This window comes from Lissotriton helveticus, chromosome 5_1 (genome assembly GCF_964261635.1).
Source record: "Lissotriton helveticus chromosome 5_1, aLisHel1.1, whole genome shotgun sequence".
Taxonomy (NCBI): Eukaryota; Metazoa; Chordata; class Amphibia; order Caudata; family Salamandridae; genus Lissotriton; species Lissotriton helveticus.
This window is the reverse complement of record NC_136065.1, coordinates 1,989,191,054-1,989,213,978: the sequence shown is the minus strand read 5'-3', so window position 1 is coordinate 1,989,213,978 and position 22,925 is coordinate 1,989,191,054. Positions and strand designations below refer to the sequence as shown.

Below are 22,925 nucleotides of genomic sequence, written 5' to 3'. Positions count from 1 at the left end.
TTAGCAGCAGAGAACCTTTGGGGTAGCATGGTGTAACGCGCCCAGCGGTGTTTCCCTCTAGAGTCAAAATTAATTTTTGTACCAAAGGGCTACACAACAAGGGCTCCAAACACAATAACAAACAAATGTAGTCTGACATCCGTCTGTGTGAAATATGGGTTTGAAAGGCATGTTTTAGTCAATGTACAACAGAAACTAAAAGAACAAACAGGAAAAAAACAAGCTGCACCCCAATCCTAGATGGCAGGAACTTGGAGCGGAAGTGTCTCTACAACACAGAAGTAGCAAACTATCAACAGTTAAGAGTGCCCAAAAGTGTAACCATCATATAAGGACCAATTATTTCAACAAGAAAGGGAAGTGGCAGCAATGTGTTACATTGACCCAGTGCTGTTTTGCAGATATTTTTGTAAGTATACATTTTTGTGAGAACCACGGGAAGCTGCTTTCGTTGACACTCTGTGAAGAACGTCTCGGTTAGCTGAGGCTGCATCTCCCCTGGTGGACAATGAAACATCCCTTCTGACTGCTGTTCCATGGGAATGCAGGGAATATCCCACATTATGCCTAAAGGCTGTGGCATGTCCTTATAGTAAAACCGCTGTATGGTATGCCTACAAAGCAGAGCCAGCTGCTGCCGCACTGGCAGCCTGTTAGTGCCAAAATTGAGGCACAAACAGATCAGCCGGAGCCACTTAACCCGCTGGAGGTCAACATAAGTTGAGGAGGTGGAGGCTGAGGAAACAGATTAGTCAACAGAGGCAGGATCACTTACAGGTTCTACAGATGAGGTAACCCATAGGGGGGTGGGGGTGGGCGAATTCCTAGCTGACCAGAAAAGAGCGCGAGGCAATAAAAGCTGTCTGATGAAAGAGTACATAAACTTCCCACAATTCAGTAAAGTCTTAGTGGGGATTTTGAGGCGCGGGCATCTGTGCAAATACAGGCGAGTTCTGGAAGTGGGAAGAAGGAGAGGGGAGAGGGGAGACGAAAATCACTTAAAAGATGGGTCTAGAATCCACAAGTATGTGTACTTACCCTCAGATCTGCAAGGGATTAAGGGTATTGTGCCATTCTGAACTCTCAACCTCCTGAAAGTGTAGACTTTTTGGTGGTATGAGAAACCATACATCTCCAGAATTACAGTGCAGGAGGCCTGTCATGATCAGTCAAATACAAGTGCCCCGTTCTACAAGAGTCTCGATTAAGACTTGGAGAGATTGTGCCCTTCTGGTACTACAGCTTTCAACAAGACCAGCTTCCTGTATGTGTGGACACGGTGGTGCACTCGTAAAATACATGAGTGACTGTACCAATGACCATAAAGACTTAACATATTATCCAAAGAGGCTGGGAGATCTAGTGAAAGGAAGTTGCTAGCACGTCAGTAACAAGCATTTGCAATGCAATAGGTCTCGCATTTACCAGAGTTTGAGCTATTGGCATTGTAAATGTTAACAGCTTAACTCTCGCCAATGTGAAACCTATAGCATTTCAAGTATTTTTGCCAAGCCTCGAGGGGATATAGGAGACCTTATGCAGGTATTTTAGCTGGATGAGGCATAACCATGTACAGATCGCCAACATCCTCAGAGCCATTTCTGCCTCTGTCCTGTCAGCGTTGTCTATAGAGCCAACATCCTACACTCACCATTCACACAAGGTCGTTGAAGGATTGGGAGTATGGGGCGACCAGTGTGCAGTAGCATCTTTTGATGCATTTGCTCTCTGTGGCTGCTTGCATTACATGAGCCTCTAGTGAGTTGCGTGCAAGGAGATTAAGAAAGGTGTCCCCGTGGACATCCAGTGCGTGTCGCAGTAGCAGATATTTGTAAAATTCTGTAAGATGCCTGTTGTAATAAGCTTCCAATGGATACGAAAATGACCAGATGTGCCTCCCTTCCCAAACGTTTCCCAACCTAGAGAGGACTATGAAATACAATGTTTTAAAGCTGGCTAGTTTGGCTATTTGTTCTAACAAGGAGCGCTCCCATAGCAGAGATTCTATCCCATTTAATCTATCGAAGGGGTAGGTGCCAGAAAACCAGGGTCCCTGTAATAGTCCGAGGGAGGTCTATGTGCATATGGGTGTAAAGTACATGTAGAAGGCTGTGCTACTCTATGCATTCTAGCTACAACAACACCATAGAGTGTCGCTGTCTGAGAAGAGCCAATGAAATGTGTCTTGTGCGGATAATATAGCTGGAAATCCGCTAGACCCACACCACTGTCAAATGGGGATAAGACACACTTCCTGTAGAATATTCAAGGTTGCTTGGCAGCCCATATGAATTATGTTATCGCCACGTGTAGTGTTAGGAAAAAGAATTTGACAGTTGGTAGGGGTAGTTCTGTAGGGCATAAAACAAATTGGGTAGAGATATAATTTTGAATAAAGCCCCCCTGCCCGCTATGTTGATAGGCAGCGAGGAGGGGCATGGCCTGATGCCGATGAAGTAAGCAGCATTGATCAGAGTTCCGCTCGGCAGACCCTAACCTAGTGCCATCCTGTCACTTCACGATCAACTAGGCTGCTCCAGTGGCACTCCCTGGACAAGCTTCAAACTGCGCAGCTGGGGACCCTAATATCGGAGCAATATTGTGGCTTGGAGAGCGAGATAGGCTGCCGGGGCTCGGAGACAAAATGGCAGCGGCCACCAGAGACAAAAGAAACTGGAAGGACCTAAGAAGAGATGAGCTTTGGACTTGAACGTGCCCCACTGGTAAGCCACCTAAAAGAAGAAGAAGAGACCAGTGACTGAGCCCCGTACCACCTAGACCACCTCCGCCCACCTTTCGGTGTTGCTCCGGGTCCAGCAGGCTCCGCCTGCGCTGCCCGAGACTAGCACAGAAGAGCGATGAGGAGTCCTCGAACGCGGATTAACGCCCGCTTGTAATACAAGTGCTTCGACTGGGGGAGGTGAGGACCTTCGAATTTGCAGCACCAGGAGGCAGACTCAAGAATCCCTGCAGGTGAGGTTGCCGAAAGACCCTACAGTCACAGAGTGCTAGAGTGGGCCAGAGGTAGAGCCTCGCCTATTACGGAACGAGGAGCGCCAGCTCCGAATTTATTTCTGCAGCCCCGCAACCCCACATGGACCTGAGATGCATCAATGGTTTCGAGCGGGGCAAGGAAGAGTGATTCAGATTCAGACCCCGATTGATGCTGCCATGCTCCTACACATCAGACACTCAGTGAGAACAGCACTGGAGGTGAGGCAGGAGAGGGCTTGAGAGGTGTGAACACGGTGATCCCCTTAACAGACAGAGGTAAAGAAGTCCTGTGTGTGAGTTGTACTCGACGTGGGGCCTCCCTGCGATGTGATGAGAGGTGCAGCTAATGAACAGCAGTTAGTAGTAGACTTGAGCATTCCAGTATAATAAATCTAGCTCAAAATACCCATCGCTGAAACACAAAGGATACCTGGACTCCAATACCAATTAATATCTATCCGCTATTGCTTGATGTGCTGCATTCTTGGTGCATTGAGAGGAAGCGTTCTGCTGAAAAGCAGCGAGCGCGGACAGATATGCTTATGCGTGCACAACTCCTGTACAAGCTGTCGCCGTGAGAGTGAAAGCATGCCATCCGCGCGTTATGCTTAAACGCCGCGAGCGAGGACAGGAGATGTGCATACGCGTGCACAACTCCTGTCCTCTGCACGCATGCACATCCTGTCTCCCTTCCAACAACAATAGAACACCAAGGCGAGCAGCGCATGTGCTGCGTCGCTAGGCGAGACCTAAAAAGCCCACCTCTGAAGACATGTGGAGTTCTGTCTTCAAAACTCCACATGATGATTCCAGGTTTGAGAGGTAAAAGAGATTTCCGAGAGAGCTTGCGACGGAGCACGGCCCAGTGCTGGAATCTGTAACTTGGCTGGAAAGTGTAGGCACGCTGAACTAAATTAAGTGAAGTGTGTCATTTGCTACTTTGCTTTCCATATGAACAGTTTTGCAATGTTTATGATGTTTTATCAGTGCACCAAAGTGTCACTTTGATAGGAGATGATGGGATAGACTGCGTGGGTAAGTAGGAATCCTACAGCTGGGCATAGGGATCACCTTAGGGATGAAGGTGTGTGAGAGAGATGCTGATCCAGCAGCATCAGCTCCTTCGCTGATGCGAAGACAGTATGTGTAATCCATTTCAAACTGGGGAGCAGGCACACCCAGGGGGGCTTCAAGTGATCCTACAGAAGGTGCCAGGCTCTGGCCAAACGCAGCATTATGTGCTTTGTTTTTAGTGGAAACCAAAGAGTGGCAGTAAGCGCTCTGTTATGGGCCATCACGGACATCTTTTGTCATTTATATCCTTGCTGGGAGAAGGTGTCAAAAGGAAAAGGACTCCAAATATTCTTTAAAACCCCCATCTCCATTTCTAATAGCCACACTGTGGATACGTTCACACGTTAGAAAGGCCTGCCTTAAAAGAATAGTATGATGGGCAATCATTTATTTGATTGCATTATTAAAACGGTAACAGAACTTAACTGCAAGGTCTGCATAATTCTAGACTTATTTAAACATTGCCAGTTTAATAGAACTGTGAAAATTTAAAGGGGGGCCGGATAGGTTTTTTTCTACTGTGGGGTGGGGTGGGCACAGTATTAAACAGTTTGAAGCCCACTGCTCTAGAGATTAGTACAGGAATGGAGAAGATGAGCGGAAGTGCCAGGACACGAAACACAGACCCTTAAAGTAACAGGATACAAAGAGAACCCAGAAGCCGATCCCCACTGTAGCGTCGCAGACCATGATGATCCCACTTTGCCGGCCCCAGGCACCACCCTCAATTCGAGAGGCGATCATAGGTAGTATCACTGTTCACATTGCATGGGGGCCTTCTTATTTAATGAACATTAAAAAGTAGTTCCCCAACTCAGTGAAAAGACTACACAGTTTCGAGAAGAATTGCAAAGTGTATTTGAAGCAAGGAGACCTAACAGAGCAGATGTAAATCAATTGTTGAGCCTGGTAGTGCCCAGTGAAGTAAGATTGATTGGTTGAGAAGTCAGAGTGGCCGAGGCAGAGTCCTGGGAACATAGTGAGCCTGAATTCCCTGAACACCACAAAAGATGCCTTGTTGACTGCAGTTGTGGATGTGTGTCCAATGAAAATAGATTGGACTAAGACTTTAAATTGTAAGCACGTTAAAGGAGAATTGTCAGCAGATTACCTAGACATGCTGAAGGGTGTGTTCAAAAGGAGTAAAACAGTGTTGCATCACAAGAATCAAAGAAAGACTGTGCAGAATTTAAACGGATGCCTTTAGGATTACATAAAATCAACAAAATATAAAGGGAAGGGGACAGGGAGCCAATTCAGGAGGAGAAAAGTGTTGGGGATAGGGTGGCAGCCAAGCAGATAGAGGAAATAGGAGAGGCAGAAAAGCCGCCAAGAGTGAGGGTCTTGTCCGCCATAGATCAGAAAGTTCCATATGTTGAATGTATGATAAACAGAAAAACCTACCACTTGCCTTGTCAATACTGGCACAAGAATTTCTGCCCTTAAAATGTCTGAATTCCGTTCACTACCCCTCTCAGACTGGTCTAAAAAAGCAGTTGGTATTACAACTACAGTTTTTACTGGATTGTAAGGAAGGAACACATCATTTGACTCACAGGATTCTTCATGAGTGCTGACTGTTCTCTAAAGAAGCAATGTAATCATCATGAGGGCAGCAAAAGAGTACTTTCTTGTTCCATATCTTAGGGGAGAGAAGATGCAGCCCATCAGATGTATGGGCGATTGTATGGAGAAGTTTTTGTTTGAGCAATTCCCACACATTCTAGGTGAGTTGTACCCTAGTTTTTTTGTTCGGAAGTTTAAACATTTTTTTTGTAAGCAGGATATCAGTCACTATATCATTCTACCTAACAGGATGTTCCCTCACTGGCCTGGTAAGGACCTAAATTGAGCTATATAAAGTACATGCATTGTGAATGGATCAAAATGTAGACTGATTTTGTATTTTCGCCTGCACCATAATACCCATTTGGGCAAGGAAGTAAAGTGGATCAACCTAACAAGCCCAATTAGAGACTTGTTTGATTGGCCAGACCACGAAAGAACTACAAAGAATTGCATATTTGTTTTTTACTGTATACTTGCCCACATTCCTCGAAGCACTCCATGAGCACCTTTTGTTACTTGTCACACACGGAGCACAATACAGAGAAATATTGTGGAATGATATTTCCTTCAGTCATGTTACAACAATATATACTCCTTAAATACAAACCGAGTGGTTAAGACATATATGTTTTTTAAGTTTTACCAATGAGTAAATAGAGTTCCATATGGAGATTGTTCAACTGCTGATCAAAGAGCAGTGATTGTTCTTCGGGGACATCCAACAGAACCACAAGTCCCACAACAGTTGTCCTGCTTTGAACATAACCTCTTTGAAGCCCATCAGTAAGGGGAGACCCCAGGATTGTTCAGTTACCCCAAGACATGTAACCAAGCTCTGCACACTGATCTTACAGATGCACCAATATCAAATTGTGAATTCATCTATTTTGCGGATGACCGGATTGCTGAATTTGATGTAAGCACTGTAAATCAGACTGTGAGAACCGCCACCTACCCAATGTGAGATATGCTCAAGTTGCTGAACGTGTTGCCCTTACCTGAGCTTATATCCTTGCTGAAAAAAAGATTTTACCTATTAAGAGACTCAAAGTATGCCTTTAGAGTTGCGCACAACTTTGGTCTTCTCTAGATGCAGAGGGGTTTTCTCACTCTTGCCCTTACCCTGATTAAAACTGTTTCCATAGAGTGAAGCAATGTGTTTTGAATATTTGGGAAGAGCCATACATCAGCAGAGCACAATGGGCCTAGTAGTGGCAAAAATAAATATTGCACAGCTATGGGGAGCCGGACAGGCCCCAGACCTAGAGGCATGGAAACGCGATATGGATTGGTGCATGATGGCAGAATGGGTGGTATACGAAAGTCATGGTTGCACCCGGATATAGGAGAACATTTGGAATGGATGAATGCGTATAAAGACCAGATATATGGGAATTCTGACCAGCCAGGTGACTAAGTGATAAGTCCTAGATACAATACAAGAGAATCGAACAATGAGTGAAGGGTTGAAGCAGGTGGGGGGCTGGTGAAAGGTGCTAGAAAATAATGTGAAATTTTTCAGTACTGTGTTGCATTTAAAGTGTCAATAAAACGATATATATAAAAAAAATTGCTTCCATGCACAGAATTTGCTGGACGCTTTACAGCTCGTGGCGCACCAAAATTTCTGCTTCCTAACTACACATGGTTGTATCATGGAGCTGCCAAGGAGCTCTATGTGAGAAGGGACAGTAGGATTATTGCCACATACACCCACTGGTATGCCCCTTGTTTCCTTATATTATTGAGAACAATTGCTACTCGTGTCATCTACCAATAACTTAATTTAGGTAAGCGACTGAAAGCCATCCCCTCAGCCCAACTCCTTTTGGCCCCTTCATCCATCTCCAAATTTACTTTATACAAATGCCAAAAAAGGGCCACCAATCCCTATGGGCTTGTGACTGTTTTCAGAGTGAGTGGAAGCATACCATGTACAAAAGTAGACGGCATAGGTGTAGCTAAATGCTTACTCACTGATGTTATCCCATGTTGCAGTATTGTGGTTTTCCTCTCAAGCAGCTGAGGATTGCACACAAGCAAAAGCTGAGGATTGCACTTCATTTCACACATGGCACAGGAGATCTGCAAAGCTTTAGGTATCAATCAACACTGTCATTGTACCCATCATCCAAAATTAGCAGGAAAGTAGAAAGAGAGAATAGTTCTGAAACCCAAACGAAGTGGTCAGACACCTTCCCTTTAGCTTTGTGGTAAACCTGGGCCATTCCAACTCAAAAAATCAAACTGAACCCCTACAAAATAGTTATGGGCGCTCTAGGACGTTGCCTTCAAACCCACTTGTCACAGCTGCTAAGTTAGACCTGCAACTAAACGATGATGTGGCTGTTCTCCAATAGTGCAAAAAACGTATTCAGTGTCTACAGTTTCTATTCTCTGGTTCTCCGTCACCGACCACCCTTCTGAGGTCTCCCACACCCTTCAGTCAGGTGATTGAGTGTACATGAAGGTGCACCAAAAGAAACTTGCCCTGCACTATATCTGTAGACAACCATACCTTGTGCTGCTCATCTCCAACAGTCGTGAAGTGTTGCGGATGGCCAATGTTGGTCCACTCCTGCCAGTGCAAGAGTGCTGCACCCCCAGGGATGCCTGCCCACCAGTGTCCATCTCTGGACATGCACTAAGCCGTAGGTCAGGGCTCCCTGCCTGAATTGCTTCTGTCTCCTCTTCCGTGACTAGATTGGATGCCCAAATGCAGCCAGCTCCACTTGCTGTTCTGCAGCCATGCAATGCTGTGTCCATAATCGTTACTACCTTTGTTTGTGGTGATGGACTGCCTTGCAGATACTGGATCCTCCTGTGGGTGTGGCCTGTTGCATTTACCGCTGGCCCAGCCTCCAGATGGATATCTCAAGGTTGCAGAACGGGGACTTGTCAGAAAGACAAACTGGATTGTGCTGTTCTTGAACAGAACCGTCGTTCATTGTCCCAGAACAACTCTTACATGCTGATGCTAGAGAACTTTTGATAACATTAATCTTCCTTCCTGCTGGAGTTGCAATCATTTATCCAGCGATGTCTTGGGAGGTGTGCTTTTGACTGGGATGTCTCTCATCAAAACGAAAATCTGCCTTGACCTGTTCGATCGTAGGCACTGTCTGCCCGTACGTATGACAGAGTAATTTTACAATCTCAGCAGTTACTGCTTGGCTGAAACTATACATCTTGCCTATTCAGGGCATGAATAGTTTTAGAAATACCGACAGACAAATGGAATATTGAGAGCCAAGTAAGCGAAGCATCATTGTGGGCCAAAGTGAGTGCAATATTGTGGCAGAGACTATACAGCTACGCTACCGGCACGTTGGTTTATAAATGTCATTATCCAAAGGAAAATGCCCTTTAATCTACATTAATAAAGTATATCCTCCATTGCACCGATAATGTGTCAGGGTATGTTATGCGGGATATGTAGCCGCTACCATCAGACACTCTACAGAACAGCCCCTTCAACAACAACAGAGGCACCAAGAAATGTCTGAAACAAACTCTTTCTTCTCCTTTTCCACCACCCTCACAACCATGATGGACAAGTCATCAAAGAAACTAAGCACAATGTTAAAATAGTATAACAAATTACCAAAACCACAGCCATCTCGTTAGGCCGGATAACATATCCGCTACACAACCAGAGAATCATGCTACGGAAAAAAGGACATTGCATCCTATTTGGGGAAAGAGGGGGGTAAAATGTGGTACTCATATCCCAAACACCTCTCTCCGCATCTACTTCATATCTAGAGTTGTTTTAAGACACTGCATGGCCTAAAAGTGGTTTAACAGGAGTGCCATCTAGTCTTGAAAAACTGCATTGCATGGAAAATGGGGAACAAAGAATTTTGAATTAGTGATAGCTGCAATCTTTGTGTTGACCATCGCGTTTTGATTAAACTGAGCCTATGCATCATCCAACGCTTGCATAAATAATGGTGTTGTCACTTATCTGCTTGATATTGTTAAAGTCAATTTTGAAGAAATGTAATGATGAAGAATTTAACACCTGTTTCACAACTCTTCATAGAATAGAAATTTGTAATTATTAGCAAGTCACAAATTCAAATCTCAGAGACAGTCGTCAGTCCTACCAAGATGGCTACATGGAGTACAATTATACTCGCCTTACGCACTACGCATACAAACAAGAGAGGTGTGATGAAAATCCCTGTATAAAAAAGTGAGTTATATTAGTTATTATCTTACTGCACGTTTTTCTCATCTCTCAAGTGAGCACAAAAAAGATCCTTTGTTTCCATCAGCCACTTGTACTCACACTAATGTGCACAGAGTACCAAGTATTACAAAGAAACAGGCACCTGCTAGCAAAAGGTCCGGAATATACAAAAAGAAAATGCAAAAAGACCTACAAAAACAAGACAAGTGTAGCCAAGAGCTAGAAAGCCCTGAAAGTAATAAATAAAACAAAATGAAAATAACTACTAATATTCCTCAACACCCAGAAGGGAAGACAACAGAGTCCGGTACTACACACTGGAACCAACTCAATACAAGCAACAACAAAAAAATCACCCCTTGGGGTGAGCAGAACAGAATATGAAACCTTTGCCAGGTTTACTACTATTTTCTGGAATACCCATTTATATCTGCAGCTATCAAGCAGCTCAGAAGCATTCTGGAGAAAACGCAGTAGGGCATGAATAGGTTACCCGATGACATGAAAGCCTGGATTGCACATTCTTTTCACTCCTCACCTTGCTTGTGGCATGGTTCAGCATCTCCTGCCAGGTTGGGTCCAGCCGGTTTTTGTCGGCCATCAATCCCTGTTCAGCCACAAACACCATCTCCCGGGCGGCATTGTGCATGCTGACTGCTCGCTCGTATCGGAGTGCAGCCTTCTGAGTCTCCAGTTGTGCCTAACAAGGAAGAAGAAGATAAGAAAAACACTATCCTAAAAAAAGAGGAAAGCAAACAACAGGAATACAAGAAACAATTAGGAAAAAAAAGGGACTCGCCATGAAATAGGATGAAGAAAAGAAAAACATAACAACTGCCCCAGTAAGTAAAAAGATAAGAGAGTACCCCTATGACAGGTTGAAACAGAGACAAGAGTAACTAAATGACGGATGGAGAAGAGACAAAAAGTGACAGAGGCAAAAGTGGAATGAGGAGATAAAGATGACCTAGTGTGATGAATGGGCTATAGTATGGGCTATACAAATGCAAAGTTGCCAAGTATTTGTCAAGTGCCTAAAGATTAACATCAGAGAACCACGGATGGTGCAGGAAAGAGGGGACATCGAGAGACTGCCAGCACAAGTGTGTAGGAATGGAAAGATAAACTGCGGCTTCGAACCACGGTTACTGCCAAAGTACTAGGCAACCAGGGTAGCCAAGGTATGCAGATACACACTGAATGTTGTAAGGGTGCCAGGTGATGAGGATGAGGATGAGGGCTGTACAGTGACAATGTGTAGAGATTGTGGTCTTTGTGTGCCACTTACCTCCTTGGCCTGCCGGCGGGCCTCATAGTATGGTCGTGCCTTCTCGATGCAGTTGCCTAGTTGAGATCCCTGGGCGTTCAGCTTTCTGGCTGACTCCGTGAGGATTTTACGGTATGTGGTCCGGGCTTCCTGCAGTAGGTGGTAAAGAGACTATTATTTCCTTGTTACCTACATGCTAGGAGGAAATACAACATAGTTCGGTACCATCTACTCACACCTCGAGCTGGGACAGCATGGAGAATTTATTATCTAGGTTGACTACTAAATTATCTGCACATCCACACTTCTGCACCATGCTGTCCACAACGTTGTTTGCCAGTATAAAAAAAATGGGGGGGGGGGGGGGGGAGAGAGGGTGAAAGGAGAGTAGGTCTTTAATAGATGCCTGATGGTCCTTGGCAGCTACCACCAAGGTAAGGGAGCTTCAGGAAAATGTCTATACTGTGATCTTGTCATATCTTAAGACTGGCAAAAAGAAACAGTCCTTTCATAGATATTATACCATATGCTGAAGAGGTCAACCCTGCTCTGGAATGAGGACTTGAATGTATCTCTTGTAATATGAAGAATATATATATTGTGCTAACAATCGTGTGACTAGACCCCTATCCCCAACAGATCTGGTGACTGAAATCTGGAAGAAAGTGACGGCGCTAGCGGTGGAAAGGGAGGGCGAAGCTGGAAACCCCTCGACGAAAGTCAGAAGTACTGGCAGAACTTGATATCCTGGGTGGAGGAGGCAGAGGGATACATTGGGAATATCCACACTTGGGACACAGGTGCAATCATTTCATTTAAGGAACTCCAGTGCCAGTACAAGTTAACAGATATCCAACACTTTTGATATATACAATTACACCATGCACTCGAGACACAGTGGCAAAGTACAGGAGTGGCAGAGGAACTGCGGCTGCAATACAGGCTGATGGCAGCCTCCTGAAGCATGCATGCAGTCTGTCAGATATACAGAACTCTTCTAGTATATAGATGGGGAAAGAGACTTGGGCATTCTGGAAGAAGGGGGATGGGAAGAGGCATGTCGATACCAATGAGAGGTGGCCAGCAGTGCTGGGTTCCTTCCGCCTGGTGCAAATCAAGATACACATCAAGCGCATTTTACCAGGACGAGGCTATTCCAAATGGCAAAAGTGACACCGGCAAATATCTGTGGACAAACAGGAATGTGGCTTCACTCGTTGTGGGAATTGTCCTAGGTAACATTCATTTTGGGCACAGGTAAAGAGATCAATCTTGTGGGTGGCATTGGATCTTGGATTCGCACTGGTCACTCTAGGCCAATGGTTCTGAAATGGGAGGATAGGGCTATAAATATGAATAGTTGTATGGGGCAAAAGAGACCATGTAAGCCACTCAGGGTTGCCAGAGCACAGCAGGAAAGATTTGGAGGCCCTGGAAAGATTACGGAGGAATGGTTTGAAATTGCTGGTGAGAGGAACTTGGCCACGTCCCCTTGGCAATTGGTTCCCAGGAGGGCGGCGGTGTTTGGGGTAGGAGGGGTCCCACAGGTTTATTAGACTTTACTTGGTGGTCTCATTCTCTTCACACCCCGCCTATATTACTTAATATTATTAGTGAATGTTGGATTGAAATGCTATATCCTTGAAATGATGTATCCGTATCGAACTTTACATTTTCATGCACTGTTCTGTATTATGAAAAATTCTATAAACAGATCTAAAAATAAAAAAATATATATTTAACTAAACATGCTCTAAATAAATAATTTCAACCGTCTCACTTAAAATGATCACCCAGTTTTGGGCGAACTGGACTAAGCAAACTGGAGCTCAAAGGAGAAAATGGTAGCAATTTCAAGCATGCGATGGTGGACAGCACAGACGCACACACAGTCTATCCATGACCACACAGACCACAATTATACGCACCAGAGACACTAAATGCAAGTTAAATGAAAAATGTTATTAACAATTCTTTCAATGATTGAATGTACAACAGGTTACCGCTTCGCCCTATTTGTAATGCAGGACAAGAAATAGGAATATATTTGAAATCAATCTCAACACCCATTGCCCCCCTCCACCTTTAAAGTGACCAGGACATGCCCATTCTCTAGTTTGCTGGTACTGACATCCGGCACTACAGTTTCTGTTCCTTACCTTTCAACATTTAGCCAAGCAGATGGCTCCTGACATCCAGTCTCGGGAAAATGCAAAGAACTTGTACTGCTGCAGTGTCCCAACTCAGAGGGTGTAGACTAGTTTAAACCACAGTTAAGGGCAGGTTAAGGGTGTGTGGACACCTTCAAAGTCCAAGACCAGAAAAAAGGAACAGTTGTAAACTCCTAGCTCAAGAGTGTGAGCTACAGGAGAGACCCAGCTCAGGAGTAGGCACAGGGAATGTGGACTGCAACAAAGGGCACGCTCAGGGAGCATGGACTGGAATAAAGCCCCAGTCATGAGCAGCCGAGGGTGTGTGGACGTTGCTAAGCCCCAGCTCAGAGCATGTGAACTACCATATAGTTGAAGCTCAGAAGTATGTATTGCAAGAGAGACCAAGCTCAGGAGGAGGCTCAGGGAGTGTGGAGCACTGCCAAGGTGCTTCCCAGGAAAAGGGCGAACACTGTGGTTGGGTCATTGTGCCCAAACTCAAAAGCAGACTGATGGAGCAAGGACTCGTGAAAAAGAGACTTGCTTGTCAGAAATCTTCTCATGATAACCACTAACCCCGAACTAAACTTGTATTGTGGAAATAACGTGCATTACACAAACATTTATTAGTAAGAACGAAGCTTGCCTTTGTGTCTTATTAACCAGTAACTCGAGGGTGATTCTAAAATGGCCGCTAACCGAATATCTTTAGTGCGCATGCTTCTACTGCATCTACGTAGTATGACGTATCTTTCGCTTGGAGGAAACTTTCTGTACTTGCGCAGTAGCTAAGAAAATGGCCGCTTGAAACTCACATGCTTGCCACCTGCTTGCTGAAAAACTAAACCCAGCTATTCTACTAATGCTAATGCGGGGAGATTAATAATAAGTAAATGGGATTAGAGTAGGGATAGGTGGAATACAGTGAAACCATTTATTTTTTATTTTAATATTTGTCTTTTTGACTCTTTCAATAATGCTTATTGTGGGCCTAGAAACACGAACCACAGTCTATTCCCTCTCGTTCTACTGCAAATGCGTAGTGCAACCACGCTAGAAGACGCAATGTCAACTTGAACCTCGTCCAAGGTTTCCTTGGATACTTTCATGAGAACCGGAACGGCAGTCCACTGAAATGGAAGGGAACAACAGTTTTTTTCCCGAATATGTGACAATTACATTGTGAACACGGGTGGGAATAAAGACTGATGTATAAAACTTAAAGGGTGGGATTCAAAACAAAGAACTGAAAGAAAATGGGAAATAAGCATGGTGTGATGATCACCTCCTATTGCTTGTCCAATCACAGTTAGTAATTTCATAAGTTTGAGACATTAATGGGTGGTACAAGCATACAGAAAGGTATAATTGCGGTAACATTAGTTAGTTAGCTAGCTAGAGACCGGGATGCTGTCCGAGAGCACGGAGAAGTCCCAGACGAAGAATCGAATTGCTAAACTAATTATCTTAAGAAAATTGATTTAGAAGATCGCGGAAGAACCTCAAGGAGGAAGAGTGTGTCAGAGAGGGGTGCTACACAACCATCGATGATAGAGAGGTCATCTGTCTTGTCCTGAAACCTGACCTAATTCCTGTCCGGAAGCCTTAGTTCGCCAGACCTTTTCTGGGGGACCCTTACCAATTAGTAGGCCTGGGAGTTGGTTTTCACACTATTCTGGGTAAATATAAATATATCCGTGTATGCGCTTATCTGCTTTTCTCTCTATCCTCTCCCTTTCATGCAGTCATTGCAAAGTATAAATGAATGCATTTTGATTGATTATTTGGATTGTCCTTCCTGTGAGAGATGGAGTTTGTTCTGTACTGTGTAAGTGGTTCACATGAATTTAATCTGCGCTCAAATTTAAAATACATCCCGACTCTGTCATCATTTCCAATGTGTAAAGTATATTGACATTTTATGACATTTCACCATCAACTAGTTCAACTAACGGTCCATTGACCAGAAGAATGAACTTTTTGATCAGTGAAAGATTAGTTAGGGACTAGAAATAACTAATCTAGGGAATTACAAAAACATGACCCCGGCGGTTATTGTTAGTGTGTTGTGAATGAATTTATGGGCCCAGGTGAGAATGTGGTGTTAGATTATCTATTGCTGGTAACCCGCTGGATCAAGACCAACAAAGCTTGTATGACACTGTATTGCAGCCCCAGGAAAGGCTCACTGGATGGTTGCATGGGCTCACAATGCACACACTGTGAAGTGTTGAGTCAGACAGCAGGTCCAAGGTACAATCAAATACTGGGGCAGGTGCAAACAGTGTGGAGTGTTGGTATGGCGCAGATCAGGAGCAAGCCAAGTGGGCATTGGGAACCGCAAAGCCCCAGGGAAGAAGCATGGCGTGTGATATGCTATTGAGTCCCACGTATGACAAGGCCCATAGAGCACAGTGCACAACGGTTCCCCTTCTCAGGAACAAGTCGATGTAATTCAGAGATCTGATGAGTTGCAGCTCAGTAACAGAGCCAGTAGAGGGGGTGTAGTGTCAGCGAGTCCCAACTTACGAGGAAACCCACAGAGCATGGAGGGGCTACTACCTCCTAGTTTAGCATAGTTCAGGGGTCTACAGAGTCCCATGCTTAGGAGCACACTGTTTCATCTTGGCAGCTGGTAGATGGATGGATAAAAAGCACATTGTTAATTGTAACAATGTTTGAATATATAAAAAGATGGAAGCACAAAAAAGAAAATCAAATGTCACCGATCCCACTGCATATCACATGAATCTTAGAATACCTTAAAGTTACCTGTGGGCAGGTGGGGCTTAGTGTGCATGGTGTGCTATTGCTGTAAAATGTAACTAATCCCTTAACCCCAAGTTTGCATGCTGCTTCCCATAAAATTTCCAAACTGGACTACAGGGTAAGAACTTCAAAATGCAAACAAAACGGCACCGGCAACAAATGAGGGTGAGGGTAAGAATGTGAAGCCTAGGTCCACAAGCGTGTCATGAACTCGCACGACTGCGACAGCAGACCAGTCTCTCTTGACGTTTGCGGTCTATAAAGGCCAGTTAAGCCTTTAATCACATCTAACTCATCCTGAACACAAATACACGCTTCCCCTACCATCCTTACTAACTCAAGAAACGCACTCAACGGCGACTTGTGGAAAAAAGGGAAAATTATAAAGTTCTCAGAATTACAAAAAGAATAGATCTAGACCAGAGGGAAGTATTTCGATACATGCAGATCCGGCATGCTTTGATCACCACTATCCCCACACAAGGGGAGATACCGGTGGCATCCCCATTAGAAGATAGATTACTATCTGAACCCTTAGATAAAAAAGCCATATCTATGACATACCGAAAACTCAGAAACAATCTACCTGACCCACTTCAACGCCTTCGAGAAAAATGGCAAACAGAGCTGGGGCCGCTTGAAGTCAAGTAGTGGCAAACTGCGCTAATGTCCCCTCGCGAGGCAGCTATCCCACTAAAACTCTGCTATATTCAGCTTAAGATACTACACAGGACTTACCTAACCGGGTCACCCTAAATAAAATTGGGTACAGAGAAGACTCACTTTGCATCCAACACTGCATGGAAGAGGCCACCTTATACCACGTGCTACGGGGTGCCCCAACACAGTGCCACTCTGGCGAAAAGCTACACGACACCTATGTACGGCTATTGGTAAAGATATCCAATTAACACCCAAGTTGGGACTTCTCAACCTATGGGATGCCACAGATCTTACCACAACAGAACAATGGGTCACTCTGTGGAACACAATGGTTAACCGTAACATAGCTATGTGCTGGGGGCCGCAGATATGCCGACCTCAGAGGGATGGGCTAAAGAAATGGAAAAATGTAGGACGGCTGAAAAAGAAGTGTTTAAACTCACGTCCAGCTGCAGCTCCAGCTTGTTGATCTCCTCGCTGGCCTGGTTCAGCTGCTCCAACTCTTCCTGTGAGAGATAAGGTTCACAAATTACATCGTTAAGTGGGGTCATGGATTCCCTTTGAAAGTCCTAGATGCAGTTTTTAATGGAGGTGGGACACAGGGCCCACCTTTCCCAGAGACTGATGCACAGACCAACTCTTCAGGCGAGGGACACAGAGCCCACCTCTCCAGAAGAGGGACATACAAAATACCTTTACATGAGAGGGACTCACAGGGATCACCTCTGCAGAAGGCAGACAGTGATCACCTCTCCAGGAGACTGTTAAACTATCCACTTTTGCAAGAGAGTGACACACTGACCCCCGAGGCAGAGAGGTTTGGTGCAGGAGAGGGACCACTGAAAACCTTTAAGCAGAAGCGATGCAACTGATTCTCTATCAGAGAAGCTTTTGAATCCATCCATTGCATGTACCTCGCAATTGCTTGACAGTTCTTGATGCTGCTATACAGTTCATGTCCAGAGTCCTGAACACGACCTGAACCCCACCTCAAACTCTACAAATTAGCAACCTTATACATTTCCCACTTGTAGCTCTGCAAAAAACCACAGCTATTTGATTAGCCCCTGCAAAGTCATTTTCTTTGTATGCCTTGATTGTACAAAGTCCACAAGTAGGCCCTTGATTGTACAAAGTCCACAAGTAGGCGCTTGATTCATGAATGGATCCTAAAAGAGGTGACCCTTGCTTCACTACTGACTTATAGTCTTATTTCTAGCCAGAGCACTAAATGAAAATTACATTTTTGAGTAAAGAGAAAGATAGGGGAAAACAAGACCATTCACAGCTGAGTCCTGTAGAACGCAGGTCACCAGAACTTCTAACTCCATACTGTCGCTTCTAACTCCATACTGTCCCACTGAACTGCCACTTGTCAGTGAGGTTTCCCTGCCCCCACACGTCTTAAGTGGGACAGAAAAAATTAAGTAAACAAGAAATCCACACAATTTACAGAGGTCTCTGAAGTGTAAGTACCTGCAAAAACATATGTCCAAACGTTTGCTTTATAGGCTGTGGATGAGTACAGATATTTTCTTACAAGTTATTTAATGCACAAACCCCACTAGCACGTATGATAGCCTGTCTAGCTCAGCACATCTACTCAGACCAGCCTCCGGGCTGAACTCGCAATCATGCAGAAACACATCAGAGATTCTCTTGCTCACTGGGGAGGTGACAGGCACAGGCAACATGCCCAGCGACCATTTGGCATAGAATGATTAAGACAGAATTTACTTTCTTGATCATTTTATTTAGCACGGACAAGATCCAGAAAGTCAGCATGTTCTATATAATAATAATCCCGCACATGCTTTGTAGAAAATACTGAGATGCAAAATAAAGAAAAGATTAGAACGGTCAAAGAAATAATGATAAAAGATAGTAATAAATGTAAAATATGCGCTTTAGCAAATATTACAAAAGGACAGCAAAAATGAGTCATAAATATAAGAGGAGAACACAAAAGAACAAGCCAAGTATAAAAATATTTGGCAATTAGAACATTTTCATCCACAGGTATAGCAGCGGACTGCCATTATTACAGCTGCCAGTATTGTCAAAGGACAGGTATTTCACCTCATTTTACAACAAGACAGGAATTGCCTGGTTATTGTCAGATAGAAATTGTGTTCACTTCAAAGAAAGTGTTGACCTCCATGTGTGACAAAGTCAATGTACTGTTTTTAATATATGCCAGTCAACCCCAAGTAAGGCTTCCTAAGCCCAGAAGGACGGGTACATTATATTAGAGGTTTGGAAATGTAAGTGCAAGCTTATTTTCTTCCATAGTGGCCTTTACCATTAAAAGGACACTATAAGCGATAGACGGTCCATAGGAATACATGGGCTAGCACCCGGGCAAACCAGAGGTTGGGAGCTCCATTATGGTATGGAATATTTATTCTATGGTCATGTGTGGTATCAAACAACATGCCTCCTCTCGCCTGACATGAATCTCATGTGAGGATGATGTGGCATGCATCCAGGTGGCTACCTTAGAGGTTGCCCACCCGGTTACCCCAGCCTTTACTGTGCTCTTGCTGCCAGCCCATGCTTGCTGCTGTCAAGACAGGATTCCAACCCCCTGCCAAGAGGTATGAACTCTTCCAGAAGTCAAAAACAAAGAGCTGGATGGGAAGGAGGTCACATCTCACTCTCCGACAGGATGACTAGTGAAGTGGCACATCAAGGCAGTGAGCTTCAAAGGCTGCACCGCCTGTGATATGCAACCAGGCTGCCTCCCAAATAAGGAAACAGCCCCCCGCCACCCACAGGTATTTTTGCACCAGAGTAGCAGGCAAAATTAGGTATTCGAGGTGTACACCCCCAGAAGGCTAGCCTCACCTCTAGGGTGGGCTACCTGGTCTATACTGTTTATTCTGGTAGAATAGTGGGTTTTGGGTAGAAAAGGTGACCTACACCCCAGATGTGGTCACTTCAGGGGCAAATTAGCAGCTTGGTCTAGTAGCTCATTGGCCCCCACAACCCTAACACCCCTAAATCTAGGATTTAAGGCCTACCCCTGATACTAGAACCTCGTTTCTCATCTGACTTGCAACAAGGACAACAATAACAAAAACGACTCGTGTCTGCACAACAGAAGCTGTACAAACCAAAGGCAAGATACTCTGCACCTGTGACAACCTTCTTGGAACTGCACAACCGAGGTTCGCCAGACAGAGGGATCTCTTTAAGAGCCAAAGGCATCACCAGACTTCCGTGGACTAGTGGCACTAGTCCTCTGCAACCACAGGTAAAAATAACATACCGGAAACAAAGAATCGCTGGCGATTGGGCCCTCTGAGGGATCGCCAAGTAAATGGTCCAGTGCATTGTGGGAAACGTAGTCCTGAACTCCACAAAGTTTCAGGCAGCTACTGTGTACCTCAGGACATCAGGACATTGAAATTACTTTTTACTGTGATTACCGCTGCAAAGGCTTGTAGGTCGCAAGTCTGGTAACCACCCACTTTACTCGATGCTGCACCTCGAGGGAACTCCGCAAAACCTTCATCCGACGTCAGCATTGGCTTCACTGGTGACTTTTTGCACCCAGTTTCCCACCAGCACCTTATAAGCAGTAAAACCAGCTCTCCTGCGGCTCCTACTTCAGCACCAAGGTCAGCCAGGACAACTCTGCACCTGGGATTCTCGAGCCAGGTAAAATCAAACTGACTGTTGTGGCTTGGCTCTGGGACCTGCATCACCTTACGCTTCTTGGGTTTCACACAACTTGACACGCAAGTGACAGATTGTCACTAGTGCTTTTTGTCATTGACCGCAATGATAAAGTTTTGCACTAATTTAATATTGGTTCTAAAATCCATTATTCAAATAATTTTGTTGTTTAAATTTATATAAAAATCTGATTTTTATAAATTGGTGTTGGATTTCTTTATCGCGTCAATTACTTATCGTCCATGCTGGTACTCTGAAATGCTTAATGAGTGTTCCTCTAATACTACCGGACTGCTCTGTGCCAGTCTACCAGGACTGAGCTAAGGATTTATTATTGTAAAGCCAAAGACCGCCTTTGGGGAATTGTGAGAGTATTGCATGGTAAAGCCTACTCAGCATAATCACATAATATTCCACCTTTCCACACATGTGGTTTCATATACAGACCAGGGTAGGAGGGAAGATGGAGCCCTGAGCTACTTCCTGTAGAAGAAAGGTAGGAGGCGATAGTGAGTTTTCTATTTCGTTGAACTGACATCAGTTGTCTGTGTAGAAGGTGAACAAGATGAAGACTTTGCCACTAAACATAATTCGCTCTTTTAGGATTTCAAGCAAAATGACATGGCTCACCATCTTGAAGGCAGCTGATAGGTTGAGAAGGAAGAAGCCACTCTAATCTAGCATATGAGGAGCATCAACGACTACCTTAGAATCACTGTCTCTGTATTACAGCTTGACCTAAAAAAATAATTGGAGGACATCTAGCAAATTGTTTTCCTCAATTAATTTCAAGTTGAGTAGGGTACCCTGTGGGAGCACTCTGGTGGAGAACATATGGGGAGAAAAACAGGCAGCTATCTCTCAGGTGACCACCATGGAACAATATACCTCCACAACCAGGAGCCTGGCCAGTGGATGTCTGCTGAGGAGCCCTCCGGTGCAGAGTTACATACAGCCCTACAGGGGTCTCAAGTGGCTCTCGAACTTAAAATAGAGACAATGGTGCTAGATGTTAATCTCCTCCATGCTGACCTCAGGAAAGTTTCGGACAAGGTTCGAAGGGCTGCAGTCCGAAGGGGCCACACTGAAAAAGCAAAATGGCAGTGGTCATCTCTAAATTAGGGATTCTTGAGGTGCGTGCCGAGGACACGGAGGGCCGGTCCAGCCGCAATAATGTTTGCCTTATTGGGTTTCCGGAGTGGGCTGAGGGTAGCGCCACAGAGGTGTTCGTAGAGCTCTGGATTTGGGATGTGCGCAAAACTGCCAGACTATCTCCATGTTTGCAACCGAAAGAGCACACAGGGCTCTCACTAGGCCGGGGGCTCTGCCGCAAGACATTATAGTACGGATACTAAACTACAGGGAACGGGATTGTATACTTCGGGCAACCAGGGAAACAGGCGTAGCCCAGTTCAAGAATCATCAGAAATCCATCTATCCAGGCAATAGCAATAAGGTCCAGGGCTCCTGGAATGACTTCTTGGCGGCGAGGCCAAGTTGCGACAATGGTTATCAGCTACATGTTCCTGTATCCCGCTCGACTGAGGGTCTTCGCTGGAGGCAAGTCGCAGTTTTTTGACACCCCATAGGATGTGTGGCTCTGGCTCGAAATGTGGGACAAGGTACCCAGGGATGGGGCAGGACATGGACGGATGGTCACTGGGAGTGCTCTTGGGGCCCATAGCCGCAACTGGAGGTCGTGTGTGTCTCCAGGGATGGACAACCCTTCACAGACTGATGAGGGCCCCCCCAGGACTGAGATCCAGGGGGATGGTACTTTGGCTCTGGTGCCCCTGGGTTCTGTGGCTGCTGCCGGGGGATTGACGTAGGCCTCTGAGTCAGCGATAGAGTTGGGAGATGATACTGGCAGATCTTTCACCCTTTCAAGGAGCCTCACAATATTTCTAGGTGCCTTTGCTTTTTTCTTTTTTTCCTCTGGTCTCTACTTTCTTTTGGGGGGGGGGGGAAGGGTACAAAGTTTTGCCTGTTCTCAGAGTTGTGCATATAGGCGGAGTTCACCATGTGATTTCTGGATTCATACTGTTGCTTGCGCTGCTCTAGAGAAGGTTATCATAGTTTGTTCTGTTCGGCTGAGCTTCTTATGGTTGATACAGGGTCCACTCTTTCTTCAGGAGACCCACTTTATTGGGGGGAGGGGGCTCAAAGGCAGGACAGGAAGTGGAGGGGACAGTTGCTTTCAGCCACTTACTCCACTTATGCATGAGGGGTGGCCATCTAGATCGCACCTGGGGTCCCATTTAAGCACACATAGTGAGGCGGATATAGAGGGTCGGTATTTCCTGCTTTAGGGTACACTGGATGGGAGGCCTATTACACTCCTCCAGACTTATGCACCCAACATCGATGAGAAGCACTTCTTCAACTGTATTCAGGATTTGTTGGAAGATAGTATGGGAAATCCAGAGATATGGGCAGGAGACTATAACTGTATGGATGGGAACGAGGAATGGTAAACCCCAAACATGGAACTAAACCTCTGATGACCAAGTCACTTGACATGGTCATGAGTAACCTAGAGTTGTCTGATAGTTAGCGAATATTG

The 22,925-nt window shown here is 45.0% G+C and overlaps 1 protein-coding gene across 1 annotated transcript in view; it reads right to left on the bottom strand.

The window, feature by feature from the left end:
- The window catches only part of SH3BP5L (SH3 binding domain protein 5 like), a 73,035-nt gene that overhangs the window by 27,092 nt on the left and 23,018 nt on the right, over positions 1–22,925 (bottom strand). Inside the window, exons 3-5 of the mRNA XM_078645705.1 lie at positions 17,125–17,187; positions 11,121–11,249; positions 10,371–10,532 (exon numbers count right to left, since the gene is read on the bottom strand). Of these exons, the coding sequence (XP_078501831.1) occupies positions 10,371–10,532; positions 11,121–11,249; positions 17,125–17,187 (354 nt within the window). The remainder of the gene's footprint in view (positions 1–10,370; positions 10,533–11,120; positions 11,250–17,124; positions 17,188–22,925) is intronic.